Source organism: Aythya marila (genome assembly GCF_965140915.1).
Source record: "Aythya marila genome assembly, chromosome: 2".
Lineage (NCBI taxonomy): Eukaryota > Metazoa > Chordata > Aves > Anseriformes > Anatidae > Aythya > Aythya marila.
This window is the reverse complement of record NC_139043.1, coordinates 48,235,887-48,251,394: the sequence shown is the minus strand read 5'-3', so window position 1 is coordinate 48,251,394 and position 15,508 is coordinate 48,235,887. Positions and strand designations below refer to the sequence as shown.

The 15,508-nt window shown below is 34.4% G+C and overlaps 1 protein-coding gene across 4 annotated transcripts in view; it reads left to right on the top strand.

Moving 5' to 3' along the window:
- Positions 1-15,508, top strand: part of ATP9B (ATPase phospholipid transporting 9B (putative)) — a 165,607-nt gene that overhangs the window by 105,521 nt on the left and 44,578 nt on the right. For all 4 annotated transcript variants that reach the window (XM_082753070.1, XM_082753069.1, XM_082753071.1 and 1 more), the window contains one exon: positions 6,335-6,495. In XM_082753070.1, the coding sequence (XP_082609196.1) occupies positions 6,335-6,495 (161 nt within the window). The remainder of the gene's footprint in view (positions 1-6,334; positions 6,496-15,508) is intronic.

The following is a 15,508-nucleotide window of genomic DNA, read 5'->3' as shown; positions in this document are numbered from 1 at the left end:
TGTTGTATGAATGATTTTGGTTGTTGAAGTCTCCAATATTACTAGTTTTTTTTAGATTATTGATATAATTATTCTAAATTGATGGGTGGTCTTGGGGAAAAAAAAAATACAATTTACACCTGATAGCTTTTAATAGAGGGTGGTATGTTACTAGTATAGCAGTCTCTGTATGGATGCCAGAGTTTAAGAAGCCATTGACCTTTTCAGTTTCTGAATAGCTTCTGTGGATGTTTCTAATCAATCGTTCTTGTGTGTGACAAATACATAGCAAAATTGAGGTCACACAGCAGATGACAACTGGTACCTTAAGATGGTAGTCTATAACTGTACAAAGGTATATGAAGTATAACTTTTTGATGAGAAGGAAATGCTATGTTTTCAGTTCAAATTGAATTGCTAAATACTTCTTGAAATAATTCTCCCAGATGAAACGAGGTAAATACGGTTGTACTAGTAAGATCGTATAGAAGTCCAGGTTGCCCTGTAAAGGTAGAGAGGTATGCTTGATTCTGCATTACCAATTGAGCTTTTTAAAACAGTAGCTAACACCAATCTTGAGCACCCTCTGCTGACCAAACTATATATGGCACATCTTTAAATGCAAAAAAAAAAAAAAAAAATCTTTTTAGCCTTCAGTCAAATTAGACCAAAATACTGAAAAAAAAAAAAAAAAAAAAAGCAAATATCAATTATTTTGCTTCATTATTATATATACAAATTGATTTTAAAATTATCAGATTGAAGAATATTTAGAGACGTTGGGATAGCATTAAACTCTAGAGCAAATTGTTGGGAAAAAGTGGGTTTATAGCCAAGTGGATGTTCGAATGAGTCACCTTCCGTTTCTCTCATTCAGATCTTTTGATATATAGTGTTTTACTGCAGATACAGTAAGTCATTTGTGTGGTGATAAATCAGGATGCATTTTAAAGAGAAAGCACACTTAAGGATGTTTTGAAATCTTTAGCCAGTACTTGCCAAAATGAGTGCCTTACTTCAAGCAACTGAGTCCACTATTTAAGAAAAGTTGTGGATATAGCTCATTAGCAGTTTTTATTGTAGCAGACTAGCTAGAGAGAGTTAAGCACTCAGCTTTAAAGACCTGGAGAGGATTTTGAAGTTTCACTTTGAGTATCTAAACTAGGTGATGCTGAGCCTGGAAAAGGCAATATAAAATGGATGATTAAAGGAGGTAGAGAGAGAAGGTTGTTTGAGTTTTCTTAGTTTTCTTGTAGCATTACAGATATTACTAGCTACAAATGGAAATTTTATATCTAAAGAGATTAATTTATTTCAAATGTAGATATGTGGTTAGGAGTAGCTTGCTGAATTAAGAGCAAGTAAATCAGAAGGATAATTCAAAAATGTAATGAACTTTGTTCTATAAGCCTGCAGTATTAATATAATACAAAATAGTTTAGCTTCATCAAAGTGAATACTGAGTTTTATTAAGCTAGCATGAAGAATGCATACTTTTTTGCCAAAGGAAACACAAAATATATTATTGAAATCAAATGGAGTATTTTCTGATACCACTGGAGTAGAATAAATAGCTGAAATTTATTTCAGTTCTACTAAGTCAAGTAGAACCCCACTAAGCCATCACCATTGCTGCACTATGTCTAAAAGGAATAAGACTTGCAAGAGGTTTTTTAGTGCTTCAAAAATGTTTTCAGGGTTAGTCGTTGCTTTCACAGCTAAACAAATGATTGGAAAATTTGAAAGTGGTTCTGAGAAAAAGCAAGTATGGGTGACATTATTCAGTTTATGTATCTCAGCGTTCTGTATGCTTTTCCTATTTTGTATCTGCTGCTTAAAAGAATGAGCAGGGTGTTCAAGTTGTAGATATAACTGTGTACAAGTTGTAGATTTTTTTATGTTAGTCAAGAGAGGCTTGTACAGAAACATGTTTGTCAGACTATTACTTGAATACAGTGAATTACGCGAAGGCCCTTCCTAAGCTTGAATTCACTTGTAGGTATTATGAATGATGGTTATGCTATCCCAATGTGGTTTCCTGAATTGTTGAACTGTCAAGAATTAGAATCACTGGACTACCTACAGAAATAACGCATTACAAAAAGCATTTACAGACTCTAAAATTGCTGTATATTTTTAGTGTCAAAGACTTGGTTAAACAGATAATGATCCTGTTTTATATATAGCCTTTAGCACAGGTTAGTAATCTGTTATTTCCAGGGGATATAAGAAAAAGTCAACAGATGGAGAAAAAAAATCCACAGGGTTTCAGATATATGCAGCCAACTATATACAAATTTATGCGACCGCATACAAATTTATTATTTACTTTTTTAATGAAAAAGTGCCATGAACTGCCCATTTTTCTTAGGCAAAGGTTGTTTTTATTAACCTAAAGAATAAAGATAATTTAATTTACTTGAATTTCAGTATTTTTAAATTGCTTTACAGCTTCATCAGATACAATTTTAGACTATAAGTAACATCTGTAATTAATAAGAGTTGAACTAGCATTCAAGGTGTAAAAAAGTTAAGTTCAAAGCATGTATAAAGAATAGTAATACATGTGTATGTGTGTACATATATATATATATGTTCATAATGCAAGTTAAAGCTCTGTCTGTCTCAAACATACCAAGAAATTTCATTGTAGTCAATGTGGTGTTTGTCAGTGCAGAACCAGACTGATTACTGACATATAATTACCTTCCTGGAGGAGGGAAGTCAAAATACTGCCTTAATACTTTGGAAATATTAATGTAAGGTGTGTAACAAAACCATTTGAAACCAGCGCTTTCAAATGCACTGGAAACTGTAACTGAAAAACATTACTACATTAGACTAGGTGAGAAATCTTTACTGTTATGCAATATTTAATTATCAAAGTTTGTTTTCTAATGTTCTAGCATAAAAAAAAAATAAAAATCTAAGTGTTTGTTTTCTAATGTTCTAGCATAAAAAAAAAAAAAAATAAATCTAAGTGTCCAAGGAATATACTTTTTATATCAGAATCATTCTGTTAGTATAACAACTTAACAGCTTCAGAGGATAACCTTCCGCAGAAGTTAAGCATGATCAGCGATAACAATCATCACATCACAGAAAATATCCCAAATTGGAAGGGACCCACAACGATCATCAAGTGAAACTCCTGGCTCTACACAGGACCACCCAAAAATCAGACCATATGTCTGAGAGCGTTGTCCAAACTGTCCTTGAACTCCAGCAGGCTCAGTACCATGACTGTGTCCCTGGGGAGCCTGTTTATTGCCTGACCACCCTGTCAGAGAAACGTATTCCTAATATTCAGTCTGAACCTCCTCAGCACCCTACTATAATGCACACAAATGTCAGGCTGCTTTCAACTTTTGCAAATTAAATTAAGGTTTTTCTTATAAGACAGTAACTTAAACATTGTAGTCCAAAATGTGAAGGTTAGACTTCTAGTAGTTCCTTGCTTCCAAAATTATGTATTTTTAAAAATGTTATTTTTACTTTTTTTTGGTGCAAGTAGACAATACAATACTTTTTACTGATGGTACTAGCCATTATTTTACTGAGAACCATTAGCTATTTAAAACTTCCTACATAAATTAAAAAGGAGCTAAATGGATTTGCAGTTGTTGCCATTAGTAGCATTTTAGATTATACAGGCAATTATTGTGTTCATTATCTTAGAGAAGCCCCTTTGCAAAACTATTGTGGTTGTCTTAGACATTATGTACAAATTTTTCCTTGGAGATTAAAATTTCCAGTGGTGTTTAATTTTGTTAACACGGTTGTTTCAAATAGAACAAATATTATGACAAGTAAAAGAAAATTTGCTTTATTAATATAGGAAATAGCAATAAATGTGGAAAGTTACGTCAGTACTTAACTCATCAGTTTCTTATGTTGTCATAATTATTCTTGTTATGATTATTTTCAAAAGGAAATAAATCACTTTCTTAGGAATATTAACATATTTTACAAATGCTTTGATAAAGTAATAGTACTGTTAGATTGCTACTTTTCCAGTATTCAGGAGAATTTAGAGAATATAAGTGCATTTCTACATGAAAAGTGGATAATTTCATTCAGGTTGCGGAAGTTATTAAGTGGAAAGGAATTATGTTTTAATAGATTATAATAATTTTTTTAGGGAAGGGAGAATGCATTTCTGTTAAAACTTCTTTCATTTACCACCCTGAGAAGAGTTTTGCAATTGCTTTCTCTTGTAATTGTAAATGAAAATTTGAAAATTGTGTATAGGCAATACTATGATCTGTATTAAAAAGGATAACATCATTAGTAACAAAACAAATCTTTTGGAGGAAGAGATTTGTGTGAAAAAATTTCATCATCAAGTGTTTTTTTTTCTTCTCTTAATATTACTCCAAAAACAATTTTGTTGATTCCAAATACAGATTTATATCAATTCAGTCTTCATCAATTAGAAAGGTACGAATGCATTGAATTAGCTACATATCAGTGTGCAGTGGACTACATTTAATGTTTCTGTCCAAAAAGTGGCATTCTTTTCAAAGAAGCTCTTTATTCCTTTCTATTATGGGGTGGGGTTTTTTGCAGGGGTGGAGCGGGGGGGGACATTGAGAGGGTTAGGGGAAAGTATTCACTACTATGATGCAGGAAAAAAAAGTGTGAGGTAGTGGTTATGCATATTGCAAGACAGTGATTCTTTATTTTATTACAAAAAAAAGACCAACTCTGGAAGGCCAGATTAAATCATTCCTTTCACTTTTTAATGGGATTTGGATGAATAGAGTAAAATATGCACTTTGCATTCATTGATAGCATCTTTAGGTTGAGGTAATTGAGTCTTTTTTCCCTGACTGAATGAATAATGACTTCATCTGATCCTCAGCGAGGCCTGAAACTTAGGCTGCCTTTGTCAGCGCAAAAAGATCTGGGCTTTGAAACATGCTCTACTTCCCTGGCTTAATTTTTCTTCATTTTAATCCAAAAAACCTATTTTTCTCAATAATTCAAGCATAAACTATGTAGTAGTTGAAGCAGCGGAAATTGCAAGATATTTGTCCTCGTTGTGCTGCTTTTTAAATGCAGCTGATAAATCAGCCGCTGTGGTCTTCAGCTGCCTGGTTCTCTAGGGAAGGGACAGCCCGTGTACAAGCAAGATTGCTGAAATTTTTAAGAACTATATTTAAATGGTTCTTTTGCAGACTGTTTTTTATCTAAGGAAGTGTTATGTTTTACTGGTCTTACTGGCATGACTTAGAGATAAAAAGACATCTGTAACAGGGCCTAGGAAGTTCTTCCTGACATAATTTTTCCCACATATTTTACTGACTACAAGAGCATCACAAAAAGTGGAATATAAATACTTAGCTTACAGCATACATTATTGAAATGGTGAGAGTCTTAGTTACATGGCTTAAAAATACTTTTTCATGGGAAACTGGATGGAAGATAGCTTCACTTATTGTTTTTACTGGAGTGTTTCTAAATTAAACACCTTTTTACCCATGAAAAGTTGAAGTTCTCTCTTACTATTTTGATTTGAAAATGTTTTTTTTTTTCCATTGATTATTTTTAACTTAGCTTGAATAACTGAAAGTTTCACAGAATCACAGAATGGTTTGGGTTGGAAGGGATCTTAAAAGACTATCTAGTTCCAACCCCCCTGCCACAGGCAAGGACACCTCCCAGTAGACCAGGTTGCTCAAAGCCCCATCCAACCTGACCTTGAGCACTTCCTCTAGGCAAGCTGAGAAGTTTCATGTAATTAAAAATTATTTCTATGAGATGAGTTCAGATTTACAGACTGATGTGAGAGTATAATTATGAGTTAAAGCATGCTACTTATATGAACAAGTCAATGCTCAGTTGCATTTGTCCATTGATTCTTGATTCTACCATCTTTTAGATCTTCCAGCAGTAAATGAGCAGTAGCCACCTTACAAATATAAAATGAAGTGATAGTAGTTTTGCTGCATGCATAACAGAAGAAAATTGTTCCTGCTCATTAGTTCACCTTCAGTTCTTCAGTTGTCTTCTCCACACACCCTCCCCCTGCCTTGTGTTCCTATCCTGGATCAGAAGACAAGGGGAGGGATGTGTCAGAAATAAAGGCATTCAAAAGGCCTGGCTAGGACAGATCACACTGTGATTCTGGGAGTTGTTATTGTCTTGGAGCCAGGGGACATCTGTTAGATGCACACATGGGAACAATAATTAATTCAGTTATCGGAATGCAATTAATTGTTACAAGTGCATGGATTTTTAATAGGAAGAAGAAGGACAGGGTGATTGTTTGCACAGCAAAGTGTAAATTAAAAAAAGAAAAAAGGCAAACATTATGGTTAACTATGGCTATGGTTTTTACTGCTTCCTTTAGGTTGGCTTGCTGGACCTGGAATTGAATCAATTGACCAAGGCCCTGTTTTTGGCTTTAGTTGCACTATCAATTGTTATGGTAACCTTGCAAGGATTTGTAGGCCCGTGGTATCGCAACCTTTTCCGGTTCCTCCTCCTGTTTTCCTATATCATCCCAATCAGGTATGTATAAGACTGAAAGAAAAATACAGATGTCTAATTTCACTGAATGTGGCTTTCTTGAAAGTTATACTTGCTTCTCTTTGTGAAGGAAATTGATCTTATCAGGAAGCTGAAGGAGCAGGTGCCAACAAATCTGCTGATTCTTGAAGGATCACTATACAGAAAACAATACTGTTGTATTTTTTTGTATAATGTTCATCTTGCTGGAGTAATCAGGATATCTAATCCTTTACTAGCATAAATGTATTAATAAGGATACAATCTTGGTATATTTGAGAATGTGGTTTTAGGAAACATGCATTTGAATGAAGTGTCAGGTGTACTTTAGAATTTGACTTCTTTAATGCCTTAAATACTGAAAATATTCAATTTCTCTGGCTAAAATGCTGACTTTATTTTTACTACAACCATGATTAATTTAGATTGAATGCCTTAATAGTGTAGGTGCACTTTTGCAATGGTAAGACATTTAACAGGTGTAACCAAGTAGAGACTTGCCCTGAATTAATTAATTCATTAAGCATGAGTGCTCTATATTCAAATTGCAGATAAAACTGGAACAGGAAATAATATCCATCTGTGTAACCATGTCTAACATGGACAGAGAAGATGTCTAATGTGGACAGAGAAATGAGAACATTGACTCTGAAATGTTTTTTTTTTTCTTGAATGTGTATTGCATTTGCAAAATTGAAACACTCTGTTAAAATACCTGGTGTTTAGATTAAGGTGGTTGTTAATTTTAGATGTGCTCTGGAACAGTTCAGTTTGGGATACTTCAGTGAGGAGCTGTAGCTTAAACCGTAGATAGATTGAAGACCTATCTCCTCAGGTTTGCACAAAATATTTTTATCTTTGTAGTATAAGGAGGGGGGGAAATGATTTCATTAGGTATTTAATCTAAGCTTACTTAGTTCACATTTTTTATGTATGTATAGCTATGTGAAGCAAACTGTTATATTTAACCAACTTGATACTCAGTGTCTCAAGGATTTATGCTTTTATAGTACTTCCCTGTTTTAAGAGTAGATTCTGTTGTTGTAGGATGGATGATAGTTGTAGGATGGATGTAGAGTCCGGATGTTGTAGGAGGAGGTTCCAGCAATCTGCTGGGGTTTACAGAGATCTCACTGCAAAAACTGCTTCTCTTAGAACAGTTTCCACTTCTTTTGACTGGCTCCTGGTTTTATTTACACCTCCGTGTTTCAATTTTGTGGTATCTTTCTGAATTCTTTCTTCCTTTCTGTGATACTTCATCTATCTTTCTGTGGTATCTTCCTAAATACTATAGTTCTCTTAATTAAATACTATAATCTTCTTTACTCGCTTACTGTTTGTATGATGATGCTGTTTCAGTCATGTTGTCATTCCTGTCTTCCAAGTTACTAAATATTAAGTAGCTTATCCACGTGAAGAGGTAAAAAGAGCTGCATTCAAGTGATGGGTAAAGTTTGCATATTGATGAAAGATGCATTTAATCATCAAAGACATGTACGAGAAGGGGAAAAAGAATATCAGTGATTGCTTGTTGTTGTTCACTGTGTTTTTAATAAGCACATGAAGTCCAAATTTACTGAAATAGTTAAAAGACAGGTATATGTTTGTTACTGAGTGCAACAGAATTAAGAGCATATAGGTGGTATAAATTTGACTATACATTAACAGTTCAACATGTGCCACTCAAAAAAAAGTAACACATTTGAACAGCTCATTTTCAGTTCCTAAGAAAGCAATTTATATGCCCTAGTGGACTTGTGGAATAATTCTTATCAAAAATAATTTCTAGGATAGGCCTAATCCAATTTTTCAATTCTATGTGAAAGATAATATACAAAGTAGAAATATTAAGAAAATGTAATTGATTTAGTTGTGCATTGGACCATATAGTTACCCTCTTGGAAGGTCAGACAGGAATCTAGCAGAGAATAATTTTTTCCACTTTAGGTGTTTGTTTATTCCTATACCAATTTTTCTTCAACTCAGATTGTGTATATATGTGGTCATTTCCTAGACTGTCAGCAAATAAACAACTCTAGTCATGCTGGTGTTCAAGTATAACTACACTTCTCTTCCTTTCCTCTGAATGTTAAATGTGGAAGTGACATATTCTTAATATTCTTAGTATTTGGAGCGTAAACTCTTGGAGTTGAAAATTACAAGATAAGTGATGCTGAAGCACCAGGTGTTGTCCTCTGTTTATTTCAAAAATAGCTAAATGGAGGTAGGTAATTAACTTTTCTTCACAGGTAAATGAATTGAGTGTAGGAGGTTAGAATTGAATGGTAAAGGCAAAGTATATCTGCATTCAAGCATGCGTGAAATCAGTTGATTGATGATTTTTGAGAATGCAGGATGATTCTAATTGTGGACGTTCTTTGCTGTTGTTTTGGGGTTTTGCTTTGCAGGGCAAGGAAAATCCAGGTAATTGATAAAAATAATTTTGCACAGCCAGATATGTTTGGTGAGATAGCCAGAAGGGGGTGACTAACTGTTAGCAGAATGTAACTGATCTCCATACAGCCTCTCCCATAACTAATGGAAAGAGGAACTTTTTTTCTTTTTATTCCAGGGGACAGCTACTTGTTTGTGCTGCATTCTAAATACTACTGTAGGGCAATGTTACTTAGCTGTGGCTGGTAGAGCATGCAAGACTTCAGAAGCATAAACATGAAAACAGTGTCATAAGTAAAATTGGGAAGGCAATGTACATGTTCAGTAGCTTGCGAGGAATCAAGTAAAATCCAGAAAAAATAGAAGTAAATGGACATGAAAAGCTTTAGCCTAGCTTTTCATGGGTTTCATGCTAGAACAGTTATGCACAGGATGTTTTGAACACCCCCACCTACAGAAATGTTTGGCCCTTAAAAATGACAGTGTATTGACAGTGTATATTGATGCTTCCTGTGTATTGATGTTTCTTTTCCCATAAGGAGGATGCACATAGTCTAGAGAGGTTCCCTACAATTTGCTTCCATACAAAGTTAATCTGTTTGAATTCCTTAAAATTTACTGAGAAAAGAGGATAGAAAGCAAGTCTTTGACAGAATGTCCAAAGCTAAATAAACCTCTTTCGGATTATTTTTACCCATTCACTGATTATTTTTTTCCAGATGTGCTGGAATTTCTTGGAGTGTCCCACATTCCTCCAGATTTCTTAAGCTTTTTTTAGTTGCCTCTAGCCAAGTAGAGATATGTTAAGGCACATCATAGGTTCCTCTTGTATCACTGAGATCTTGTCTATGTTATCTAGTACATTTATCACATGGCAAGGTGAGGGGGAAAGTACATGTCCTCAGGTATGCCCATGCTGCTGTGGTTTGTGATACTGCTGTGGAAGTACTGAGGCCTGTTTGTTCATTCTTATTTTCAAAACAGTAATATCCTGTTGTTTGTGGCAGGGGGTGGCTATTTTCTGAATGACAAATGACAAAGCAAAACCAGTCATGCAAATGAAAAGACCCCTCAGGTTGGGGAATATGAGGTTTGTCATAGTCATATTGTCTTTTACCTAGCTGCAGAGTTTAACTCTATCACTGTGGTTATAGATGGATTCTTTTTAATTTTACATCTTTTTAAGATCAGGCTTACATTTTTATTAGGAGAGTTTAATTTCCTTTTTATGCAGAAATGCAGACATTTTCCATACACATTTAAACTTGTGATACAAATCATGCAAGTCCTAAGGAGTTTTTCTTTCATTTTTTCCAGTTACTAATTTGATCAGGGTTTTTCAGCTTTAGTTTAAAGCAAACAAACAAACAAAACTACCACAGGGAGTTACCACTATTTGTATTTTAAGTACAAGGGAGTAGAAGAGATTTCAGTGAGTGGGACATAGCCCTTCTTAACCAGCAAGTTGAAAATCCCCGTGCATGTATGGAGGCAGTCTGTCTGTTGGTATGATACAGAAAGAGATTATCAATCTGTTAGAGAATTCAGTCCTTTCCCCTGGTATTTAGTCTCCTTCATCAGCTCACTTGAGTTAACATGATAAGTTCAGAATTAGCAGCCAACATGGAAGAAAAAGCTAGACATGATCCACCACCAAATGTGATCCCTACCACCGTGTGATGGGATGTTATTTATTCATTGTGCAGTCTTCTTCAGTACCTTAAAAAAAAAAAAAAATGACCCATGGAAGTCTTCTCCACCCACTCCATGAATGCAGCCAAGATTTTTTTTTCCAAGATAATTTTGGCATAGCAAGCAGAGTTCACTGAAATTACTGCCTTGCACACAGGCATGGGAGTCCAGTAGCTCTATGTGCTTCTAAGAACTATAGCTTCTAAATGTGCTTCTATAGCTTTTAAGAACTCTAGAGGATTTACTGTAAGGTGACAAGGTATTGACTGGAGATCTAATGAAAGCTGTGGTGGAAAGAATGTGGTAAAAATGTGTATTGCATAGGCTGTATATTTAGCAACAGCTAAAAGTTGGATTGGCAGGGGCCTAATCAGTTATCTTTTTAGGAAGAACTTTTAGTTTTGGTGTATGCCGAAGCTGAAATGTCTTTTGTCCTTTCCTTTAAGCACCCTAAGGTTCCTGGGCAAATAGTCATTCTGCAAAAATAAGTTGTCCCAAACATCTGGACAGAACTCCCTTGCACTTGAGTAAAGACAGCTTGCAGCTGCTTTTTTTCCAGATTTGCAAGAGGAACATTTAAAGAAAATCCTTCAAGCTGTGTTAGTCTGGTTTTAGTGGGGTGTAGGGAAAATACTGTCAGGAGGTCTTGTATCGGAATTCATTAATAGCTAAACCAAACCCTGTCTCATGCAAACATGAAAAAGGCAGTTTTGCTCAGTGTATTGCTCTGTATTCCAAGTGTGCAGAGTACTCAAACCTGTGCAAGATTGTGGTGTTTAAAAGCAGCAATAGGCTACTTTTAATCTTGTTTGTACTGTCCATGTATAAAGTATTGATGTGAGAGTATCTGTATATGTGGTCTCACATATACAGACGTAGCATACAGACATATTATCTATGATGCAAAATTTCTTCTGTGGAAGTGCTAAAGAGCTTCTCATAAAGTAGTTTAAGCAATCCTTATAAATGTGTGTAAGCTTCTGTATCATGTCATGATATATAATGCCATCTGTTTAAGAGACTGAAAAACACTGTATGAAACGGGTATTTTACAAACTGATTTTGAGTTCTTTATGCAACAGGAGCTATGGTTTTTGTCCCTTATATTAAGGGCAAGACAGCCTGTTCAGTGTGGTGCTGTACTGATGCCTAAATTAGCTCGTGTGTTGTGCATTTCTTAGAATGGTTGATATTCATCCTACATCTAGAACACACACCATCGGTTTAAAAAAAAAAAAAAAGTTACTTTTTAACAGATCTATTATAGTAGATCTTTTTCCTTTTTAGCATTGCAACATGCCCTATCTGCTCTTAGTTCCTATATGATTTTAATCTCATAATCTCGTTTTAATCTCATTGCAGTAAGTAATAACACATTTGTCTGAAATACACTAAAAATATTCACTTTTTAAAATTATTATTGACATATGAGATGACAATATTGTTGTGAGGCTTTTTGTAGGAATTTTGTAGATAATTTTCTTAAATCATTTTCCAGATACCTTCCCAAGACTTTTAAGTTCTACCTGTGTTACAATATCTAATTACCTGTATATATGTTGCATGTTGCCCTTTAAAAATTTTATGTGCAGCAGTCACTGTAGTAATGTGGGGTTGCTGCACATTTGTTCCCACACATTAAAAAACAAATGTGTGGAATCGAGTCCTTTTTCAAAATTACATACATTGTCTGGATTTTATGTAAAGTGCTGTGTACATTCTTTGATTTTCTTTTATATGGTAACATTACAGGCAGAATTTAGAAAGAAAATAAAAAGTAGGCCAAGAGTCCTAGTGAGACCATTTATGAAGCAAGCAAGAACACAGATCTAACTCTTCTTGAAAGTATCAGCAGAGAAAACTAAAAAAAAAAAAAATTTTCTCAAAAAAAAGGAGGGGGAGGGTATCATTTGGAGGAATTACAGGAATTGCAAATGGGTTGGGTTTTATTTAAATTTTGATAAGAGTATTGCATTTAAAAGCAGTAACTTCTGTTTGTTTTATTTGTGTAGTGCAAATTAATACAAGCAACAGAAATTGTCAGGCTCCAAAAATAATTTTCTGTGAAGATTTAACTTCCCATGAATGCTAAAATTAAAAACAGTTTTGTTTGGTTCTTGACCAATGCTTTCTATTTAGAAATGATTCTATATCTTTTTAACTTGTAAATAACATGTATGTGTGTATGGTTTATAGCTGTTTCAAGTAGGTAGGACATGGGAAGGTTAGAAGTATGGGGGATTGGGTACTGGTTTGGACACCGGTGCAACACAAGTATGATCTTTAGTATTTCACTTAGAAGGAAATACTGGGAATAAAGACTACATCTTAATTGCTTTATTTTAAAAATTGGATAACACTATGAGTGTATAGAGTCTCAGCAGGACTTTCTCTTTTACTACAAAGCTTATGCTTATATATGGAACTTCTGAGGAAAGTCTTACTTGCCTGCCAGAGTTCAAATAAAACTATCATACATTTCTGATTCAAACTCACCCATGAGTTTTATTAGGCATGGTATCAATTTCTTCATAAAATTCTTTGCTAACTAACTTAATTAGATCTTGATTGCTTTTCACTGAATCATGAAAAACAGAATGTTTCTGGAGTTTCTAAATATATTTTCCTGAAACTTGCTCAATGAAGGTCTTTGCTTATTGGCAAATTTGTCTATTTTGAATAAAACGCAAAATCAGAAATTTTCACAAGAGGACCTAATGTAGTTACCATTTAGGAAAAAAATAAACTTAGAATTCCTGTAAATATGAATTTATTTGCCCTAAACCAGTACTGATGTTTTTGAGGGAATAAAAGCAAAAGTATTTGTTTTTAACCTGTGGTAAAAAGCAGTGTAGATTCTGAAATGTTGTGCTTATTGATTTGTTCCCAGGCTGAATTACAGAGGAATGTTGTCCTGGCTTATAGCAGAATAAATCCCTGAGTTGGATGAAAGTTGCCTTAGGTTTGCCTACTAGGGTAACTAGTGCTGAGGATGAGAGACAAGAAAGTTCACACTAAATATATCTATTCTATGCAACAGCCTTTAAGTACCTATATTAACTTACTGTTTAGAGATTACACTTTATTTAGCTTTGTACAAATCAGTGTTACTAATGCAAAATTTATATCAGTGTTACCTTTATTAGTTGTGCTACATATGATGCTATTTTATGAATTTTCCTTAACCGATGTGTCTGGAGTCTTTAAAATTGGATGAAATTGAGAAGTCATTAAGTAACTGATAGATTTAAAATATTTTTGTTTGCATCATGAGGTTCTTTAAAGTCCAGAAAGGGCTTATGAGAAATGATTGCTAATATTACCAAGCACAGAAAACAGCTAGGTGTTGAATAAGATTGGTTTCTCCTTTTTTTAATGTATAAAAGTAATTGGACATTTCCGTCAAGTATTTCTATCCATTCTTGTGAAGCTCTATTGGAGAGATTTCTAGTTTTGAAAGCAAACTCAATGTTAATGGGACTCCATTATTTTTTCCATGTTTCACTAGTGTTCTTGATGTGCTAGGTGACAACTACAATGATTTCAAAGGGAAAAAATTTGTACTAAGACAACGGACACAAAATGAAGGAAGTCAGAGCAAGATACAGCATACAAATTTTAGAATCAATACTAAGAATGCATCTATATTCCTCATTTTTGTGTTCCTTTTATTCTTGTTTCTCATGCTAGATAGCTACCTTGGGTTGTACTAGTCACTTTGGAGACGTTATTTCTCTGGAGGGCAGTGGTGCCAGCTTTCTGTTAGGTCTTTGCAGTGAGTGTAGAGGGTATACACTCTGTTCCACTTAGGAGTACATGCTGGAAAGCTAGGTTAATTCCTAAAATACTTCCAGGCTTTGAATTATAGATTTTTCCTCATTGCTTATCAAGAGGTGTCTGTCTTTTTTTTTTTCTCCTTATCTTTCAATTACGTGTGACAGATTGTAATTAAATGAATATAGAGCACATTCAGAACATCAAAACCTGCTAACACATGCTTATAAAAGATGCAAGTGAATATATGAACAGCACTTAAGCTTTGAGAGATCTCTCTGATTTGATCTTTCCTAAGTACAGTTTTCCATATCTGGATGACCTGTACTTCTCCCGTGGTATGAGCAGCCATGTGGATTTCCTTTGTGCACGTTGTGCCTGAGGTTGCAACTCTTAAATAGAGCTTTCCTCACAGAATACATATCTTGGTAGCCCAGGCAAAAATAAGAAAAATAAAATTATAGTCCAAATACATCTTTGACAGCAGCTCTTATCTTTCAATTAAAATAAGTTATAGCAAATGTCTAGCCATTCTTAGCGTGCTCATTTCCCTTCTTGAGCTAGAGATCACACTTTGTACTTGACTAAGTAAGAGGTTCTCATCCTTAAGAGGAGTAAATCTTTTGTCATTCCTTTTGTTACCTGTTACATATTTCAGTGTGAAGTCTGTTGCAATGGTTCTTATTTCTATCTTTCTGCATGTTGACAAACATACATAAACAAATGCTGGTAGCATACTACCAGTTCTGTATTGACGAAGGCAACGTAAAACTGTATTTAACCACTGTGAGGCAAGTGGCTTCCAGTATTTTCATACTGTAATGTTTTCAATTAAAAAAACTCTGATTAAGTTCCCTTTCTGTTTTCTATCTTGATTTTTAAATATTTGTGAGATTGAAGAGAGCTGAAGTTAGGTATGCTATTCCAAAAGTAATTGGGATACCTCACCAGATAGAGGGATAGTTTTTTGACATTGCTGATTTTAATGGAAAAATAAAATCTAATTCAAGAATACAGCACCATCTTCAACGGTCAAGGGTGTTGTATCAAAAAGGCTTGTTTCTCTTTAGACTACAACATGTACAAATTTAGGAAGGAGAGAGGTTTGAATAAACTGGATTTTTTCAAAGTGCAGAAATTTCAGATGATCCCACAA